This window comes from Netta rufina (genome assembly GCF_964035555.1).
Source record: "Netta rufina genome assembly, chromosome: 15".
Lineage (NCBI taxonomy): Eukaryota > Metazoa > Chordata > Aves > Anseriformes > Anatidae > Netta > Netta rufina.
The window spans coordinates 16,744,504-16,762,147 of NC_140138.1; the positions used below are offsets into that span (position 1 = coordinate 16,744,504).

General features: G+C 48.3%; 3 protein-coding genes across 3 annotated transcripts; 2 read left to right on the forward strand and 1 right to left on the reverse strand.

Annotated features, from left to right (window-relative positions):
* The first annotated feature begins 133 nt into the window (after positions 1-133).
* Positions 134-1,715, forward strand: NDUFB10 (NADH:ubiquinone oxidoreductase subunit B10). Its single transcript, XM_084296325.1, has 4 exons — positions 134-331; positions 602-740; positions 1,026-1,165; positions 1,504-1,715. The coding sequence occupies exons 1-4, from the start codon at positions 184-186 to the stop codon at positions 1,599-1,601; spliced, it is 525 nt and encodes a 174-aa protein (XP_084152451.1). The 5' UTR covers positions 134-183; the 3' UTR covers positions 1,602-1,715.
* A 368-nt stretch (positions 1,716-2,083) lies between these two features.
* On the reverse strand, positions 2,084-5,176 carry RPS2 (ribosomal protein S2). Its single transcript, XM_084295823.1, has 7 exons — positions 4,997-5,176; positions 4,722-4,811; positions 4,167-4,274; positions 3,448-3,621; positions 3,214-3,373; positions 2,666-2,757; positions 2,084-2,207 (listed from the first exon to the last, which is right to left on the reverse strand). The coding sequence occupies exons 1-7, from the start codon at positions 5,150-5,152 to the stop codon at positions 2,127-2,129; spliced, it is 861 nt and encodes a 286-aa protein (XP_084151949.1). The 5' UTR covers positions 5,153-5,176; the 3' UTR covers positions 2,084-2,126.
* Positions 5,177-6,683: 1,507 nt separating this feature from the next.
* TBL3 (transducin beta like 3) lies at positions 6,684-17,139 on the forward strand. Its single transcript, XM_084295700.1, has 22 exons — positions 6,684-6,736; positions 6,833-6,884; positions 6,982-7,077; positions 7,284-7,331; positions 7,894-8,035; positions 8,552-8,636; positions 9,064-9,234; positions 9,446-9,521; positions 9,713-9,809; positions 10,123-10,328; positions 10,703-10,844; positions 11,304-11,362; positions 11,603-11,706; positions 12,368-12,518; positions 12,646-12,876; positions 13,558-13,628; positions 14,157-14,313; positions 14,742-14,800; positions 15,277-15,380; positions 15,762-15,833; positions 16,398-16,556; positions 16,909-17,139. Exons 1-22 carry the CDS (start codon positions 6,702-6,704, stop codon positions 17,019-17,021), a joined length of 2,430 nt encoding a protein of 809 aa, XP_084151826.1. The 5' UTR covers positions 6,684-6,701; the 3' UTR covers positions 17,022-17,139.
* The last annotated feature ends 505 nt before the right edge of the window (positions 17,140-17,644 follow it).

The following is a 17,644-nucleotide window of genomic DNA, read 5'->3' on the forward strand; positions in this document are numbered from 1 at the left end:
TCCCACCCCAGCCAAGCCCCCACACACTGCCCAAGCCCCCCTCAAGGCGCCGCCATGCCCCCATCCCTCGCACCCCCGAGACTACAACTCCCAGCAGGCACCGGGGCTCGGGCGGAGCACGCGCAGAGCGGCGCCGTCCGCCGTAGAGGACGCCGCCATCTTGGCCGCGTCCCCGCCGGCACCATGGCGGAGGGCCGGGACCGCGAGGTGTACACGGCGCCGCCGCCCCGCACGCCCGTGGCCGACAGGACCACGTCGGTGCCCAACCCCGTCACCTTCCTGCAGGCCGTCTTCAGTTATGTCGTCGACGCGCCCGTTACCTTCGTGCGGGGTACGGCAGGGCCGGGCCGGGCCGCCCCGGGAGCCGGGATGGGGCTGAGGGGGACGGGGACAAGGACAAGGGGATGAGGGGGGGATGGGGGGGAACGGGGGAGCTGCCACACGGGGAGGGGGCACGAACGAGGGCACGGCACGGGCGTTGGGGTGGCTGCACGGGGATGGTGGCACTGGGAGGGACACACGGAGGGATGGACACACGGACAGGGGACACACGGACACGGGGACATGCAGGGCCGGGGGTGTCTGACTGCTGCCGTTGCAGAGTGGATCGAGAGCCGCCAGGCCAAGAACAAGTTCTACTACTACCACCAGAAGTTTCCCCGCGTGCCCGACCTGAGCGAGTGCATGGAGGGCGACCACCTCTGCTTCTTCGAGGCTGAAGCGCAGTGGCGGAGGGACAGGTAGGGCACCGGGTGGCCTCCCTCGGTCAGAGTGGCAGGAAATCACAGTATTTTAGTGGATTTTGGGGTATTGAATGTTTTCCTTACGCAGCTGAATCACAGCCACCTTCTTACAGAACGCTGGTGTTCATAGGTGCTGCCCCCTGCACAGCTGGGCAGGTTGGCATCAGCTGTCCCCCTGCAGTGCTGATGTAGGGTTCTGTGAAAACCCAGAGCTGAACTTCCACCACCTAGCATCTTCACACCTTTGTTCAGCTCTGGTGATCACACTCATCTCCTGCACAGGATGGTGGACCAGCAGATTGTGGAGATCTGCCGGGAAAGGCTCGGTGCGTGCAAGCAGAGGGAAGGACCGAACCAGTTTCAGAACTGTGCCAAAGAGATAGAGCAGCTCGCACAGGTCACCAAGGCCTACCAGGACAGATGTGAGTACTGCAGCAGCCCGTGCAATCTGCTGTGGGGCTGTGACACTGTGGGGAAAGGTTCAGAACTGAGATTCCTGCTTGGAATTGTACCTTTGTGATAAGAATTCCCTCTTGGTAAATGCTACAAAACTGGGCTTGGTGCTCAGCTGTGCTGGGCAGTGACATTAAATAAGCACAGCAGTTTGTCACTGCTGCTGTTGCCAAAGCCATCAGGGCTGCATGCATCTGCACTGCAGCTTTCACTGCTCTGATGCTCGAGTGCCAGACATTTCCATGGAGATTAGTTCCTTACAGGTGAGACAGTCTCATGACCTTCACATGATCCCTTCTCTTCCTAGATGGTGATCTGGGTGTCCATGGAAATTCCAGGACATGCCTGATGAAGCAGAAGCACCGGATGATCGAGGAGAGGAAGGCACAAGCAAACGCATCTTAGATCTGGGTACAGAATGGTTAGCACCTCCTCCTTGGTGCTCACTGAATACTGTTGTGTCTTTGAACTGTGATGCTATTGCCCTCTACAATAAACGTACAACACAGAGAAGCCGTTTCCAGGTCTGCGTTCATCTCTGAATTCACTGGTTGCTGCCACACTCAGTATTTCCCAGCATTTCCCTGCCAGCCCCTTCCCCTGCTGCCATGAAGCAACAGTTCTGCTCTACCCAGCCCTGGAAGGGACCTCCCTCAGAGTGACAGTTGTGCTGCAGGACAGTATAAAGGCCCATTATATTCCTTCAGAGCTGGTTCTAGACCCAATTTAGGATTAATGCATGATTAACAAGGATTAGTGCAATGTAACATTCAATTTCATTCAACAGATGTTTAGATTCCAGTCCCCAGACTAAAGCCTACTCAAATCCCCAGCACAGATTTAATCCCGCGTGCCCAACGCACCAAGCATCCCATCAAACCAATCAGTTTCTTGTCCACTGATCATTTTATTGTCTTGTACAAAAACCACTTAAGTAGTTGCCACAGCAGCTGCCTGGGTTCTCTGCACCGAGACTCTGGTGTGGGTCTTGGCCAGATGATCAGTGAACTCCTGCAAAAAAAAGTTTAATTTTTGTAAACCACTGTCACAGCGTAAATACTGCATCCCTTTCCACGTGTATGTGTTGGGCAGGAGGGGATGTTCAGATACAGCTTGTTTTTGAAGTGCTGAGTAAACCTCAGAGTGAAATCCTGCTGCCTGGGGATTTCAGGTGGGCGAACAAGTCAGGGAAGAGGGACTGAGCAGCACTACAGGGCTGGTAACTGCAGTTAGCAGCAGGAGGCCCCCAGGTACAGCTGCACGAGGCTGGTTCACAGAACTGCTGAGGCTGGAAGGGAGCTGGAGATGCTCTGGGAATTATCTAGGAATTATCTACTCCAACCCCCCAGCAAGCAGGGTCAAGAGCAGGCTGCCCAGGACCACATCCTGTCAAGTTCTGGCATCTCCAATGGACTGTAACCTGGGCCACACATCCCAGGGCCCAGCCCGCAGAAGTTCTGTGCTCTTACCTGGTACGGAGACTTGGTGAACACAGTCTCTTTCCAGAGGTCAGGAGTCAGGTAACTGTAGGTCTTGGAGATGGCATCGAAGGTGGCTTTGGCTATTGACACAAGGCAAACATTGCAGATCAGGGTTACAGCCAACAGCTCTCCTGCACCCACCCACGCAGCTTCAGGAGTGTGGGACTTCAGAACGAACAGGGAGACCATAACAGGGTCCCTCTGTTACATGTTCCAAATTCAGGTTTCTTTCTCTCTCCATTTACGACAATTACACTACTTCAGACAAGTGCAACCGCGCAGATTGGGAGATTTTTATTCCATCAATGCATACAGGATTTTATAATTAACTTTGTAGAACTCCACCATCAGCTACAGCAGTAAACACATAGCCTGCACTGCAGGAAGTACCAGCAGAAGGCTGCATCCCTCCTTGAATGCTAGAAGCTTTCGATTTAACTCATTTAAAAAATACTACAGAAATTATTTTCCTGTCAGCAACAGAAAATTGTCCATACAGACACATCTAACCCGTGAAGCAGCAGCCCGGCACTTACCGAAGTTGCCCAGTGTGGCAGTACAGCCCCTGGCAGAAGTATAACAGTCATCGATACCAGCCATCATCAGCAGCTTCTTGGGGACAGGGGCAGACACAATTCCTGTGCCACGGGGGGCTGGGATCAGCCGCACCAGGACAGATCCACACCGACCAGTAACCTGCAGAAACACACCCGGTCACAACCCCCAACACACAGCACCAAGCACTGAGACAACACGCGAGCGGTTCTTACCTTGCAAGGCACAGTGTGGGGCTTGCCGATCTTGTTCCCCCAGTAGCCTCGTCGTACTGGTACGATGGATAATTTAGCCAGAATGATGGCCCCACGAATTGCAGTGGCAACTTCTTTGGAGCATTTCACGCCCAGACCAACGTGGCCGTTGTAGTCTCCAATAGCGACAAAAGCCTACGGTGAAGAAAGGTTTTCAGTGGTGGCTGTGCAGGAACATTCAGACCACAATCCATCAGGGTCTGACCAAAGCTAAACCCAGGTGCTCAGCAGTTAAGTCACAGCTCATCCAAATACGCATTTAAAAACAGCTCCTAAAACTTAAAGCCCATATAGTTTAAGCCTATTTTTCCCCTTAAAACTTGTTTTCTATATAAGAAACAAAAGACAGGATTTAGACTCCTGCTACAGACACAGTCATCAAAATCCCAGCAGTTTTGAAGGAGCATTCCCTGTCCACAGGAGAAGCTTCATCTACCACAAACCCCAACATCACAGCAGCTGTGCAACTGGATTTTGTATTACAGCTGTTGCAGCATAATATTTAAAGACATTAATATAGTTTTAAAATTAAAAACCATAACCTTAAAAATAGCAGCCGCATAACGTTACATGCTACAGAACATCAGAGCATATAGACTTGTCTATTAATAGGACACCCAAAAAGCAACAACCAAAACTAAGGTTTTGATAAACAACAAAAATACAACAGAAAAGGTTACCTTAAACCTCGTACGCTGACCAGCACGAGTCTGTTTCTGGACAGGCATGATCTTCAAAACCTCATCTTTCAGAGAAGACCCCAGGAAGAAATCAATGATCTCTGACTCCTGCAAGATTCAGTCATTTAATCCATAGCATAAAGCCACACTTTCCAACTAGCCCTAAATGCAACCAGCATGGCTCCCACAAACCAGGGTCAACTATATAAACACAAAAGTTTAGCTAATAAATACTTAAGTATGTTAAGTTATGCAGATATTAGCTTATTCTACCTTGCCAAGCAGTTCTGTAATATAACTGAAATTTTATTTTTCCATCACTGAGCAGAATTCTTAGAATCATTTCACCAGAGTGCTACCATCTCAACACAAGGAGAAAGACAACACAAATTTCACTACTCTTCACACTAAATAAACAGAGTGCACAACTTCTATTGATCTGCAATTTAAATAAGAACACACTTACCATGAGCTTTATAAACAAACACAACACCTGAACTGAACTACAGAGCTCAGATTAGATTCTACTGCTTACTAACACTCACAAACCCTTACCTTGATGGGAAGCGAGAAGAGATAGATCTCCTCAAGAGATTTGATCTTCATATCCTTGACCAGGCGACCAAGTTTGGTGACAGGAATCCACTACAGAAGCAAACAGCAACAATGGCTCAGCAGCCGCCCCAGGAGCCAGCACCCCGTGCCCCATCCCTCAGGGGGACACCAGGGGTCCCTCCCCCACGGGCTCGAGGCCTGCCCGCGGACTCCAGCCCTGCCGCTGCCCCCCCCTCACCCCAGGCCAGCCCCCGCCGCCCCCTTCCCCTCCTTACTTCCTTATCCTCCGCCTTGCCTCCGCGGGCTCCACGGCCTCTGCCTCGGCCTCTCCCTCGGCCACGCCCGCGGCCCCGCAGCCCGGTCCCGAAGCCTCCGCGGAACCCCCCTCGGGCGGCTCCCGGCCCTCCCGCAGCACCGGCGTCGTCCGCCATTTGCTACAACACAGAGAGAGGCGCCTCAGCCCCGGCACCACCGCCGCCCCGCTGGAAATAGCGGCGCGGCGGAGCGACGGGGCCCGGCCGGCATCCGAGCAGCCGGGTGCGGCTGCCCCCGAGGCGGCGGCGGCCCCGATGGCGGCGGATGGAGCGGAGGCCGCCCCCGCCGCCATCCCGCCCCGCCGCCATAATGGGAGCCTTACGTGAGCTCAGAGTAGAAGGCCGCGGCCCCGCGCCGCCCGCTATTTATACCCAGCCAGGTCTCGCGAGAGTTCCGCCCGTCCCGCCCCGCCAGCCCCGCGCGCTGAATGCGGGACGCGCCGCAGGGGGCGGGGCGGCCGCGCGGACACTTATACAGGGCGCGGGGCAGGCGGGCGGGCGTGCGCATGCGCAGGCGCCTGGTATAAAAGGCGCACACGTTGAGGGGGACGCTCATTATGAGGGGAGAGGTGAGGCGTGGTGGGTGCTTATGTGCTTGGAGCGGGCGGTGGCGTTTTGGCTTTTTGCAGGTTTTAAGTGTGGGCTGAGGTTGCTGTGTTCGCGTTCCTGCCTGTACTGGTGCTGGGTGGACGTGGTGGGGTTCTCGGTGAGGGGCTGGGAGGATGTGCCTGGGTCTGCGGGTTGCCTGGCACGGTCTGAAAGTCACCTCCGGTCTCCCGTGGCCCTGGTGAGATAACTGTGCCGACAGCACGAGGAGCATTAAGCTTATTGCCCACGGCGATGATGTGTGGGGAGTAAAACCCATGTTCCTACAAGCAGCTTTACCACAGCTGCTGGGGGCTGGCTGTGCCTGCAGGGGTGGTGACAGCCCTCGGCACGCTGTGTTTCTAGGGGGACTGAGCTGTACCTGCTGCACGGTGCCCTCGGCTCCCTTGTGAGGGAGAGCTGCCAGCAGTAGCACAGTAGCGCCCTTATCTCTAACTTCTGTAGAATTTGTAAATCTTATCGATGTTTCTCTTCTAGATAAGCCTTAGAAGACATAATGGTGTTGTGGAGAGTTTAATGCATACTTCCACCTGGAATGCTTCGAAGTTACCGAGGAGTCCTCAAGGGAAAGCATCGTGCATTGGTAGAGGCGCTTCAAGAGGCTGTGATGAGGGAGCTAAGCAGCATTCCAGTCCAGGCGTTCCTGGAGGTGTACAAAAACTGGAAAACTCGTTGGCAGCAGTGTGTAGATGCAGAAGGGTGCTACTTTGAAAAATCCTAATCGTTTGTTATGTTCTCATGAATAAATTTTTTTTAAAGAAGTCCTACTTTCAGAACAGACCATGTAAATACCATGTATGTACATACTCTTAGAGTTCTGTATTTTCAATAAAGATTTAACTGCTTGAATTCACAGCCCAGTCTCATTTGTAATTTGCGGTGCCGAAATGGCCCAGGTAGCACCGGCGGGGGGGGGGGCGAGGAACTGACGCTGAGCACGCTGCGAGGCCGCTCTGCCCGTACTCACCATGGCGCTCCCGGCTTCCTGTGCCCTCAGTACGTCATCACCCCTCGCCGGAAGTGACGCCACCCGGCGTGCGGCACGAAGAAGGCCGGCAGCATGGCGGCGGCCGGGCCCCTGCGCTTCAAGAGCAAGTGAGCGGCGGGCGGGCGGCCGCGGGGCCTGGCGCTGAGGGCCCGGCCTCACATCCCTTATCTCTGTCCCTTATCTCTGTCCCCTTTCCCTTCCAGCTACGCCGTGTCCAGGAGGATGGAGCCCTTCTACACCGGCGGCCGCGTGCAGGTAAGGCCGCCCCCCCCTCCCGCTGGGGCCTCGCTGCCTCCCCCCTTCCCCCCGCGGCAGCCCCGCTCCTGCTCCCCGCTCCTCGTTCTCCCCCCAGGTCAGCCGTGACGGCACCGCCATGTTCTGCCCCTGCGGCACCCGCCTCAACGTGATGGACGTGGGCACGGGGGAGCGGCTGCACAGCCTCGAGCAGGTGAGGCCGTGGAGGGGCCCTGGGGCGCTGCTCCGAAGGGATGGGGAATGGGGCTGGGAGCCGGGAGCGTGGTGGGGTTGTGTGGGGTCTGTCCGGGCAGCTGGGGGCTGCTGGGTGTGATCCCTTCAGCGGTAGCTGCAGGGAAGGGAGAGCACTCGAACGCCGCACTGACAGCTTAACTGTGACAATTTCTTCCTTTTCTAAAGGATGATCAAGAGGATATCACCGCGTTTGCGCTTAGCCCTGACGATGAGGTATGTCTCGGACTCTTTGCTTTGTGTTAAACTCTTGGGCTTCCTGACGAACCTGGTGAAGACTGAAGGCTGTTCTTGGGTGTACACTGTACTTCCAGAGATCTCTATGCAGCCTCACCTCTTCTGAGCTCAAGTTAATAAGGGCAACCATTGCTGTTTTGTTTTTTTTGGAGCTAAGAACAAATCCTGGGATAACAGGAATGTATTTTAATCTATTCAGCCTATTTGTAAGGACTGCAATAATCGTTTTATTTAAATCCAGAGTGTTTTCTGGTTTCTTTCATGCATCCATGTGTACCCTTAAGCACTAGAAGTCAGATTCTCTGGTAGAGAATTACTGCTGTTTCTGTTCTTTGTATGTCAGCCTAGATTTCATGCACATATGCTAAACATCCAATGTTTATTCTATTCCCTATGGCATTGGAGGTAGTCTTGTGAATTAATTTTGAGAAGCAGAGCTTCAAGAATGACACAACTAATATTTTTGTGTGTGTGTGTGAGCACAGAAGGAAATAGAAGTCTAATTGTTGATTTTGCTTTCTTTTGCCTTGCTTGTGTGTAGATTCTTGTAACAGGAAGCAGAGCCCTGCTGCTGAAGCAGTGGAATTGGCGAGAGAGCAAGTGTGTGCGCACGTGGAAAGCAGTACACGTAGCACCTGTTGCTAGCATGGCCTTTGATTCTACTTCAACATTGTTAGCCTCAGGTAAGATCCTGCCTCACTCTCCCACAACAGGAATGGTACTGAATGGTGCTTCTATTTCTGAATAAGCTGCACCAGCTTGATGCAGTCTGAGATAGTGATCTCCTGAATCCAGACGAGACCCAAAAGTAGTTATGCATATATAGAAGTGAGGCGATGATGGACTAATAATAATTTTTTCAGTGTTCTAAAATACACACAGTAAAGTGCACATAAATATCTGGGATCTGTGATCCAGTTTGGCATAGTTATCCCAGCGTACGCCTGGGACTCTGGAGATGGGGGGGGACAGGCATGAACTGTAACTTATTAACTGTACTTCAAGATTCTTGTCTGCGAGTAGTCAGGCTTTTCCCAACTCTCTGGAATTGTAAGGTGCTCCTTGAAGTTGCCTTGGTGTGGGTGGCTGTTACTGAGTTCGTTTTTCTTTTGCTGCCTTTGGAACCCATGACATTTTACAGTTGCTGGTATTTAAGATCTCTTGTCTCTGTCCTTCATTTTTATGTACCCCTCTCCTAGGTGGATGCGACAGCACCATTAAGATCTGGGATATGATCAAACAGTACTGCACACACAACCTGAAAGGATCGTCAGGAGTTGTACAGTGAGTACATGTTAGTGTGCTGTTTGGATGCTGAGACTGGTGTGAAATGTCTTGAGTCAATGAAATGTAAAAAACCTGTTTGGATTCAGGTTCTGTTTCCTGACTTTTGAAATATTTTGTGAAGGAACAGGACTATAATTGACTTTAGCCCAGGGAGGAAATGATTTGATCAGGAAGCCTTGGGATTTAAAAGAAATATATGTGCTTATGTAATTCAAGAACATATAAAATTGGCAAAGACCAGTTCTAAATTTTCCTGGTGGGTAGAAGAGGAATGAAGTTTTGCAAAGAAAGTCATAGTGCAAGTTCAGCTCAATCTGTCAAATTCTTGCTGTAGAGTGTAATTTTACTGAAATACTGGGCTAATGCTGAGGGCGTGCCAGACCCTGTATTCCCATCTCATTCGGGTGTATTTCCTTCTCTCCAGCCTTGTTGAGTTCCACCCCGATATCTCCCGTCTGCAACTCTTCTCCTCCTCAATGGACTACAAAATCCGGATCTGGGACCTGAATACCAGCAAATGCATCGTGGCCTTGGATGGCCACTTCAGTGCTGTGACCTCCCTGGCGTTTGCTGCAGATGGGAACACGCTCATTAGGTACAGGTCTACAGAGCCTTAGCTTTTCTCTCCTGGTTACCCTGCTCCCAACAGACTGGGTGCTTGCGTGAGGTCTGGGAAGTAGTGAAGGCTGGTGCCTTCTTTTGTTACGGGCCTCTTCAGAGAGGTGTTGAACTCCTGCAGTTCTAAATCTGAAGTCAGAGCCTGAGTTGAATGGTTTTAGCATTGAAGCTGCTCTTTTAACTTGCAGTTCTGGCCGTGATAAAATCTGCATGGTGTGGAACCTGGAAACCAGAGAAAGTAAAAGAACTGTTCCTATCTACGAGGTAAAGTTGATTTTTTTTTTTTATTATTCTTTTGAGGTCCTTTATTGTTTGTAGTTAAGGTTTCAGTTCTTTTCATAGGCAGTGGAGTGTGGTGTGTGTGCTTGTTAGCACCGACAGACTGTTACTCAGCTGCCTGCTAAAATGGGACACCAGTCCCCTCTGCTCAGCTGATGTTTGGTCAATCCTTGCAGAGCGTGGAAGCTGCTGTCCTGTTACCTGAAAAAGGAGACTTCTCTCAGCTGGGCGTGAAGAAACAAGGGCTGCACTTTCTCACGGCTGGCAGCAAAGGTGAGTGTTCTGCGTGTTGCTGCTGGATTTAGAGGCTGAGGAAGGGCTGTGGCTGTTATTCCTGGGATGTGTGTTATAATTTGTGTGGCAGAAGTCTTGGCGTGAACTCATGGATGCAGAGTGTTCTCCTGAGTTCATCTGACAGTCATGGATGAGCAGGACTGATCAGCCTGCTGTGGAGTTTTGACTGTGCATGTTTTCAAACTGCAAAAAAAAAAAGTTTGAACTGAAGAAGAAAAGCCTTGTAGTCCCTACATGCCACTTCAATTAGTCTAAAGTAGTGGCTCTGACGGATAATTTGTGTTTGTGTTAGGTGTCCTGAAAATCTGGGAAGTTGCCACAGCTGCTTGTGTATATACCCAGCCTGTGCCCTTTGAGCCTGTGGAGTCGAAGGAGGAGGCCAGCGAGCACAGCCTGACCCAATGCATGCTTGTGCCTGAGAGAAACGAGATTATCACAGTGTCTGTGGAGCACAACATTGTTTTATATGATGCTCAGACTCTTCAGCTCAGGAAGCAGGTAACAACCTTCAGCATGCCCTTTCTTCTTCCTTCATCTGTATTTTAGGATCACCTCAGCTTCTGGTGGTAGCTTAGTCCAGGAGTTTCTCTTCTCCTTCCTGTTCTTGAACTGTACCTTGGCTACAAGCCAGAAAGCCAGTTTCACTCGGGTTGTTTGGAGAGAGGTTGCACAGAAACGCAGGCAAAAGAAAAGCAAAATAGACCTAGCCAGAAATCCTGTCTGTGTTCCAAATTATATCTAACAAGATTTTTTGCATGCAGCACTAAGTGAAAGGTAACAGGAATGCAGCTTTGCTGGGCATGGTACCATTTGGTATGTCTCTAACCAGTTGGCTTCTCCTTGTTAAACTGTTCCTGTTCTGCTGTCCTCAGCTTGCAGGTTACAACGATGAGGTTCTGGATGTGAAGTTCCTTGGGCCTGGTGATTCTCACATCGTTGTGGCTACCAACAGCCCTCAGCTGAAAGTGTTTGAACTGGCAACATCACACTGCCAGATCCTCTATGGTCACACAGGTGCGTGGTCAGCTCTGATGTGGGCGGGTGGAAGATGTGAAGGGATTTCTTTATCCAGCTTCAGTCACAACTCTTATGTGGAGAGTGGAGTTTTGTCTGGGGCAGCATCACAATATTTTGAGTTGTGTGGAAGAAATATATTTATGCAGTCCTGATTTTCCAAATGCTAGTTTTCTTTTTCCAGGTTTGTCAATTCAGTCCCTCTCACTAGCACTGAGATCAATTAAAAATGGAGTTAAATATTTAGGTATGGGAGTGCTAGCTCTGAGTGTCATTTTGTGGCTGCAAGTGACGGACCCGCACCAATGCTGTAAGCAGGCAGTCACTAATAACGTGTGGATGTGTCCCTAAAACCTGTCCCCAACTCAGTAAGCATTGGACTCCATACTAATTCATGCATTTCTGTTGTCTGATTTCAGTATTCCTTTGCATCCAGCTGTTTTTTCTTCCTCTGTTTAGAAACGGTTCTTGCTTTGGATGTCTTCAGAAAAGGCCTGATGTTTGTAAGCTGCTCTAAGGTGCGTAAACCTTTTTCTTCATTGCTAGTGATCTTCATAGTGGTCCAGAAAGGGCTTTTGTTAAGATGCAGTTCCTGACTGCTACATCCCCAAAATGCAAGGTTCTTCCACAATTCGTTTTTAACATTACTCCGCTGCTCTGATGAATGCATGTTCAAGTTTAAAAACCAGTGAATAGCCAGGCTTATTTATGCAGTAAATGTGTGGAAAACTGATCACTGATGTCCTCTCCCTTTACAGGACAAAAGCATTCGACTGTGGCGGATGAACAAAGGCGGACGGGTGGTCTGTGTGGCCCAAGGACTGGGTCACGCACATGGGGTAGGCGCTGTCTCTTGCTCAAGGTAATAAAAACTGGACAAGGATTTACCTTTGCGAACATGAGTCATGGCTACTGTGCTAATCCTCAGAGTGGATGTTTTGGTGAATGCCTGCCTCTGAGCGATGTTTGTCGTGTTTGATTCCAGCTTGTCATGGTGTTTTGAGTCTGAAGGAAGAATTTTTTTTTGAACATGGTACTCTATCCATAGGTTGTGAAGCTTGCATTTCTTTGTCAGTCTACTTATTTGTCTTAAAGAGCAGCACCTGCATAAGTTGCCAAATAAAGCTCAACTGATTTAGAGAGAAGGGTTGGGGAATGAAGGGAAATGTGTCTGTGGAAGGTGTTTGCTTAACTAGTACATCTGTTTTATCAGCTGTTCTCCTTTCTTTGTTCTGCCGAACAGTCTGGAAACTCAACTTGCTTGTTCAAAAGATGCAATATACCTTAGCGTATAAATGAAGAGAGCTAGCAGTGCTCTTGGCTAATGCCTGAGTTGCCGGGGGCTATCCCAGTGACTTGAGTAAAATGAAAAACAGTTTGGAAGCCATTAAAGCACTCTGTTTAGCATGACAGCAGAGTGACTGAATGTGGGTAGATTCCAAGAGGGGAGGAGAAGGCCCTTTTCTGGTGAAGGGGAAGCCACTGTTTTGCTTTCTCACAGTTGATCCTTTCTTCCCTTTCAGAATGAAAGAAAGCTTCGTGGTGACCAGCAGCCAGGACTGCACGATAAAAGTCTGGAGTATCCCAGAATCTCTCATTTCCAAAGCAAAAGCAGCCTTGATCTCCAGTCCAGAAACACTTCATGCACAAGTGACCGAGAGGGGTCATGACAAGGTAAAGCTCCACCTCATGTGAGAGCATATTTTTAGTACTTAAATCCTCTCCTGTTTTGTACCTGACATTTAATGGCTGTCTCACAGCAAAAGAAAAGGCTTAAACTGTATTTGTGTGACTTCTCTAGGACATAAACAGTGTGGCAGTTTCTCCCAATGACAAGCTCATTGCCACAGGCTCACAGGATCGGCTGGCCAAGCTGTGGTCTTGTTCTGATTGCTCTTTGCTGGGTGTCTTCACTGGACATAAGCGTGGAATCTGGTGCGTACAGTTCTCCCCCGTGGATCAGATCCTGGCCACCTCTTCAGCAGATGGGACCCTGAAGCTCTGGGGTCTTCAGGACTTCAGCTGTTTAAAGGTAATGTGGGAGTGATTAAGGCTGCCTCCAAAAAGCAGGTGTTAGTACAGGTGAAATTTAGCAACATAACCATGTAGAAGGAACAGCTATCAAGGTCTAGCTTTATTCTCCACGATATTGGATGTATGAGTTGCATGCAAAGCTCCAGGGCAAAAGGTGATCTTTTCTAGCTATCCAATGATCAGTATGGTTCATTGTAGGGGAAAAACATTCAGGTAGTTGACAGAAAGTTGGCTTTGCCTGACACAGCTGTGGCCATGAACGAAAACAATTCCTGTTTAAATTTCAGGCCCAATCTTCATACAAGAACTGTTTTTTTTCTGGCCCAATAGTGTCCCACTAAAACAGGGAGAAGGCAGTTGCTAATTCTGTCCCACATTCTGCCACTTACCGTGTATTAACTTTTTGGAAGATGGCTAAATCATTTGGTCTCTGTGTTCATACCATTTGCAATTGACCTTGGGCAACGAGTCCAAGCAAGCAGCTTGGTTGAAGAAATGCTATTTCTGCTAGTATTTCCTATTGGCCCTTCAATCTGCACTAAGAGGAAGTCCTAAGGGTAGAGGCTGCTTTCTGGAATTTACCTACCTGGGCTTTGGGAGTAAATATTACCTTGGAAGAAGATTCTTTGAAGACCTGGCAACAGCTCTAACACTTTCAAGCTTCCTTTCTGTTTTCCAGACCTTTGAAGGTCATGATGCCTCTGTACTGAAAGTCATTTTTGTAAGCAGAGGAACACAGCTGCTCAGCAGGTAAGTGCTTACACCAGAACCTTAGAGAAAGATCCTGAAACTTGTCAGAAAACAAATCTCTTAGCTGGTAGCAGCAAACAGACATTGATGGATTAGTGACATATGCCACAGGGCAGAGCTACGGGTGAATTTCACCTTACTGCCTTTGAGGCTAGACCAGCCAGAGCTAAACAGTTACTGGTACCTGCAAAGGGTTTCTTCTCCGGCTAGTAGCAGGAAAGAATGTGGTTTCTCTTGAACCACTCTTTCTTACAGAAAGGCTGAAAGAGACTGGGAATACCACTAGTGAGTATGAGGAAATGTAGGTAATAGGGCTTTCCATGATGGAGCCATCTGAGAGGGTGCTAGTAGTACTGGCAGCAGAATGGATTTCTTAAGCTCTCTCAAGATTTTTGGTTAATTCTGCTGCTCCTGCTTGATAGGCATTGGAATGGGATGAGTTTATCCAATATTTCAGGTGGGGCAGAGCAAGAATGGATCTATCCCGTGATTCTCTGAGCTAAGTTTGTTGTTTTTCTCTTCCAAAAGTGGTTCTGATGGTCTCTTAAAACTCTGGACAATTAAAACAAATGAGTGTGTGAAAACATTAGATGGTCATGAAGATAAAATCTGGGGTCTTCACTCTAACAAGCAAGACGACATGGTTGTGACAGCATCCAGTGACTCCTCCATCACGCTGTGGAAGGTACAGTGCAGAATCTTTGTTTCCCTCTCTGGGCTAGTGATCAGAACACAGTTGCAGAGATAAGGATCCCGGTGGTTTGTTTCTCGCTGTTACAACATCACACGCACTCCTTATTTTCTTCAACTTTACATAGCATCAGTAAGGCATATCTTATGTTTGCTTGGTGTGTTTTGGGTTGTTTTTTTGACCACACTGAATTTTCATACCTGATTTTATAAAAGGAATAGGAGATGGGCTTGAAGTGGCCTGCCTAGCCCTAGTGTTCTAAGTGGGGCTTGGAGGGCAATTGTGAGTTGTTAGATTTAATACGTAATTTATTTGACCTGGAGATCGTGCTGCAGAAACTGATCTTCTGTTTACTTGTTGGCTGCATAAAAAGTCATCTGTATTAAAGCAAGATTTGACAGTCATGTTTTGGTTTGTTATAGGATGTCACTGAAATTGAACAGGAAGAAGCACAAGCTAAACAGGAGGAACAGATTATGAAGTAAGTTGATCCTGGGCAGTAGAGGGCTGTGAAAGGCAAGTTCTGTCCGGTGAAACTGCACATCTAGAGCCATGCAGGTCTAGCTACTCTGAAGTATATGTCAGTTAGCTATTTAGATGCAGTGAAGGCATGGTAGTCTTCCACTTTGTGGTTTATCTTTAGTTAAAGCAAATCCTTGCTGTAACATTATCAGCTTGACAATGGATTAGTTTCATGTTTATATACTACTAAGATAAGTCACATCAAACTGCTGAAACCTACTTTCATTTCCTGATGCTTCAGCCAGCACCGGATAGTTCAGGGAGCCCTTGAATGTGCCAAGGAAATTATCTGCACAATGAGGGCATTGAGGCATTCACCGCCAAGCGGTATTCACTTGGCATTAAACCTCTGCACACCATTATTGCCAAATCCATTATTTTTATATTTTTTTATTTATTTATCCATATGTTTTACTCTCTTGCTCTGTTTTCCAGAGAACAAGAGCTTTCTAACCTGCTTCATGAGAAAAGATACCTCAAAGCATTAGGGTTGGCAATCTCTCTGGATCGTCCACACACAGTGTTAACAGTTGTTAAAGGTGAGTTCACGTTACACTCTGACAGTGTTTTTTCTGCCCTCTCTGCTTTCCAGAGCATCTCTTCCAGGTAGACACAGACCATAGTCTGAAGTTTTTATATAGTAAAATAAAGTTAATAAAATAAAATTGTCTGAAAGCCTCTATTTTACCCTTTTATCACTCCCATTTTCCTAAGTGAAATCACAGCTGATGACAAATACTCTCCCTGCTCTTAGCCCATGGGTGCACTTTGGAAGGGATGAGATCACGTTGAAACTTACGGGTTTGGAACTGCCAAAAGGGATGTTATTTTCAACAGAATCCTCAGTGTAGGAGGAAGACATGGATATCTCTCTTGAAATGATTTTCTTCCTCTCCTTAATTCGTTTATTTCTTTTGCAGCCATCCTCAAGGAAAGTGATGGGAGAAAGCACTTGGAAGAGAACATTGCTCGGCTGAGGAAGGATCAGAAAGGTTTGTTGTGACATAGTTTAGTGTTAAAACCTTTCAGATTTGGGGCTTGTTTTCTTAACAGAAATTAAAGCGAGAAGAGTTTCCTTAGACCCAGTCTTTACAGTCTTTAACCAGTGAGCTCCCACCACCCTTGAGCAGGAGTGCTGCCCTGGGCCAAGTCCTTTTTTGTACTACTTATGCTCACCAGCAGCTGCTCTGAGCTCGTTTGAAGTCATCAGTCTCTGGCTTTCAGGGCCACTTGGCCTCTTTCTGCATGACCTGAGCCCATCCTGCAGCTGGGAGACAAATGCACTGAGCCAGTGGCTGTGCCAGGATTTCCCCCCCCTCCAGTCTGATTTCCTTCAGTTACCACTGCCCAGAAGGGGGCCACCTTCTTGTTTAAGATGTGCCTGTGATGAGAAACCGTTCTGTGTATTGTTAGAAACCATTCTATGTATAGTTGTTCTGCCCTTTCTAGGTTTGTTAGTGGTGCTGTGTGGGAGATGAGTTTCTCTGAGACAAGAGATACTCTCTAACTCAGCATCTGCTGCACAGCCTGTGTGTATAAATGTCCTCCTTCCCTAGAGGCAGTGTTAGCATTCTTGGTGACGTGGAACACGAACTCTCGAAACTGCCATGAGGCTCAAGCTGTCATCGAAACCCTCCTGAAGCATGAAGCACCAGACAGCCTTCTGCAGTACTCGGGCATTAAATCTGCTGTGGAATCCCTGCTGCCTTACACTGGTGAGTGGTGGTGTGGGGATATTTGGGCAGTGGGTGGATTAGTCTGAGTTAGAGCTGTTGGGAGATGCCTGTGGTGGTGATGTGTTCAGTATTTCATTGTACAGTCTCAGCTGCCCTCTGCTCCTTCAAGATTTGAGCTCTGTCAGGTTTGTGCTCTTGATCCCGGTGTTATGTGAATGTTGGTGCTTCCTGGCCTTGTGTTACCAGACTGGATAAAAAGCTTTTCACAACTTGTGCGTCTGTGAGGTCTCTTGTGTTGTGAATGCTCCCTCTTTGCCTTGGTTGAAATAGATTTTGTACACGGTGGACTTTCCCTCTTGTAATATCAACCACTGTTTTTCTTTCTTTGCAGAGCGCCACTTTCAGAGGCTGAGCCGATTACTGCAAGCCTCCATGTTCATTGACTTCATGTGGCAAAACATGAGGCTGGCTGATACAACACAGCAGGAAGATATGGCTTTGTGACCCTTCTCCCACCAGCTGCTGTTTCTGGAGGGGACAGTCTGAACTGCTCTCCCACCAGATATGGCAACTGGAATATTCCTTTATTTTATAATAAACTTTATAATTTTTTTTAAAACAAGTCCACTATTCAGTCTCTTTGGAGCTTAATGAGAGTAAGGGTCCATTCCTCTAGGCAAGCCATGTTTTCTCTTTGTATTTTCACACCCTGAATTTTGAGGCCTGGACACTAAGATTGCTTAGTTTAGAGAAAAGACAATCTGGCTATGAACAAGCTGCTTGTCTGTACAAGTTAAAGGCTACAAAGTTGGGAGATACAACATGGCCAGTATCATATCCCAAAGTCCTATTAGGTTGTGTATGTAGATCAGTGTTGGCTAAGCACTGAATATTCTCTCTGCTTGGGCAAAATGTAGCCTGGGCCAAGTCCTGTATCGCATCTCTGCCTGCTCTTACATGTGAAAATCTGCCTGGCAGCTGAGTGCAACTTTAAGTACCCAATAAGAAAGTCTTTAAAGTACAAAAAACACAGCCTTCATAGATTTTTATCTGCATTTTATTTCAGAGAAAGAAATATATGAAACTTAGAACTATAAAACTTTGAACAACACAAATCCTTACATGTT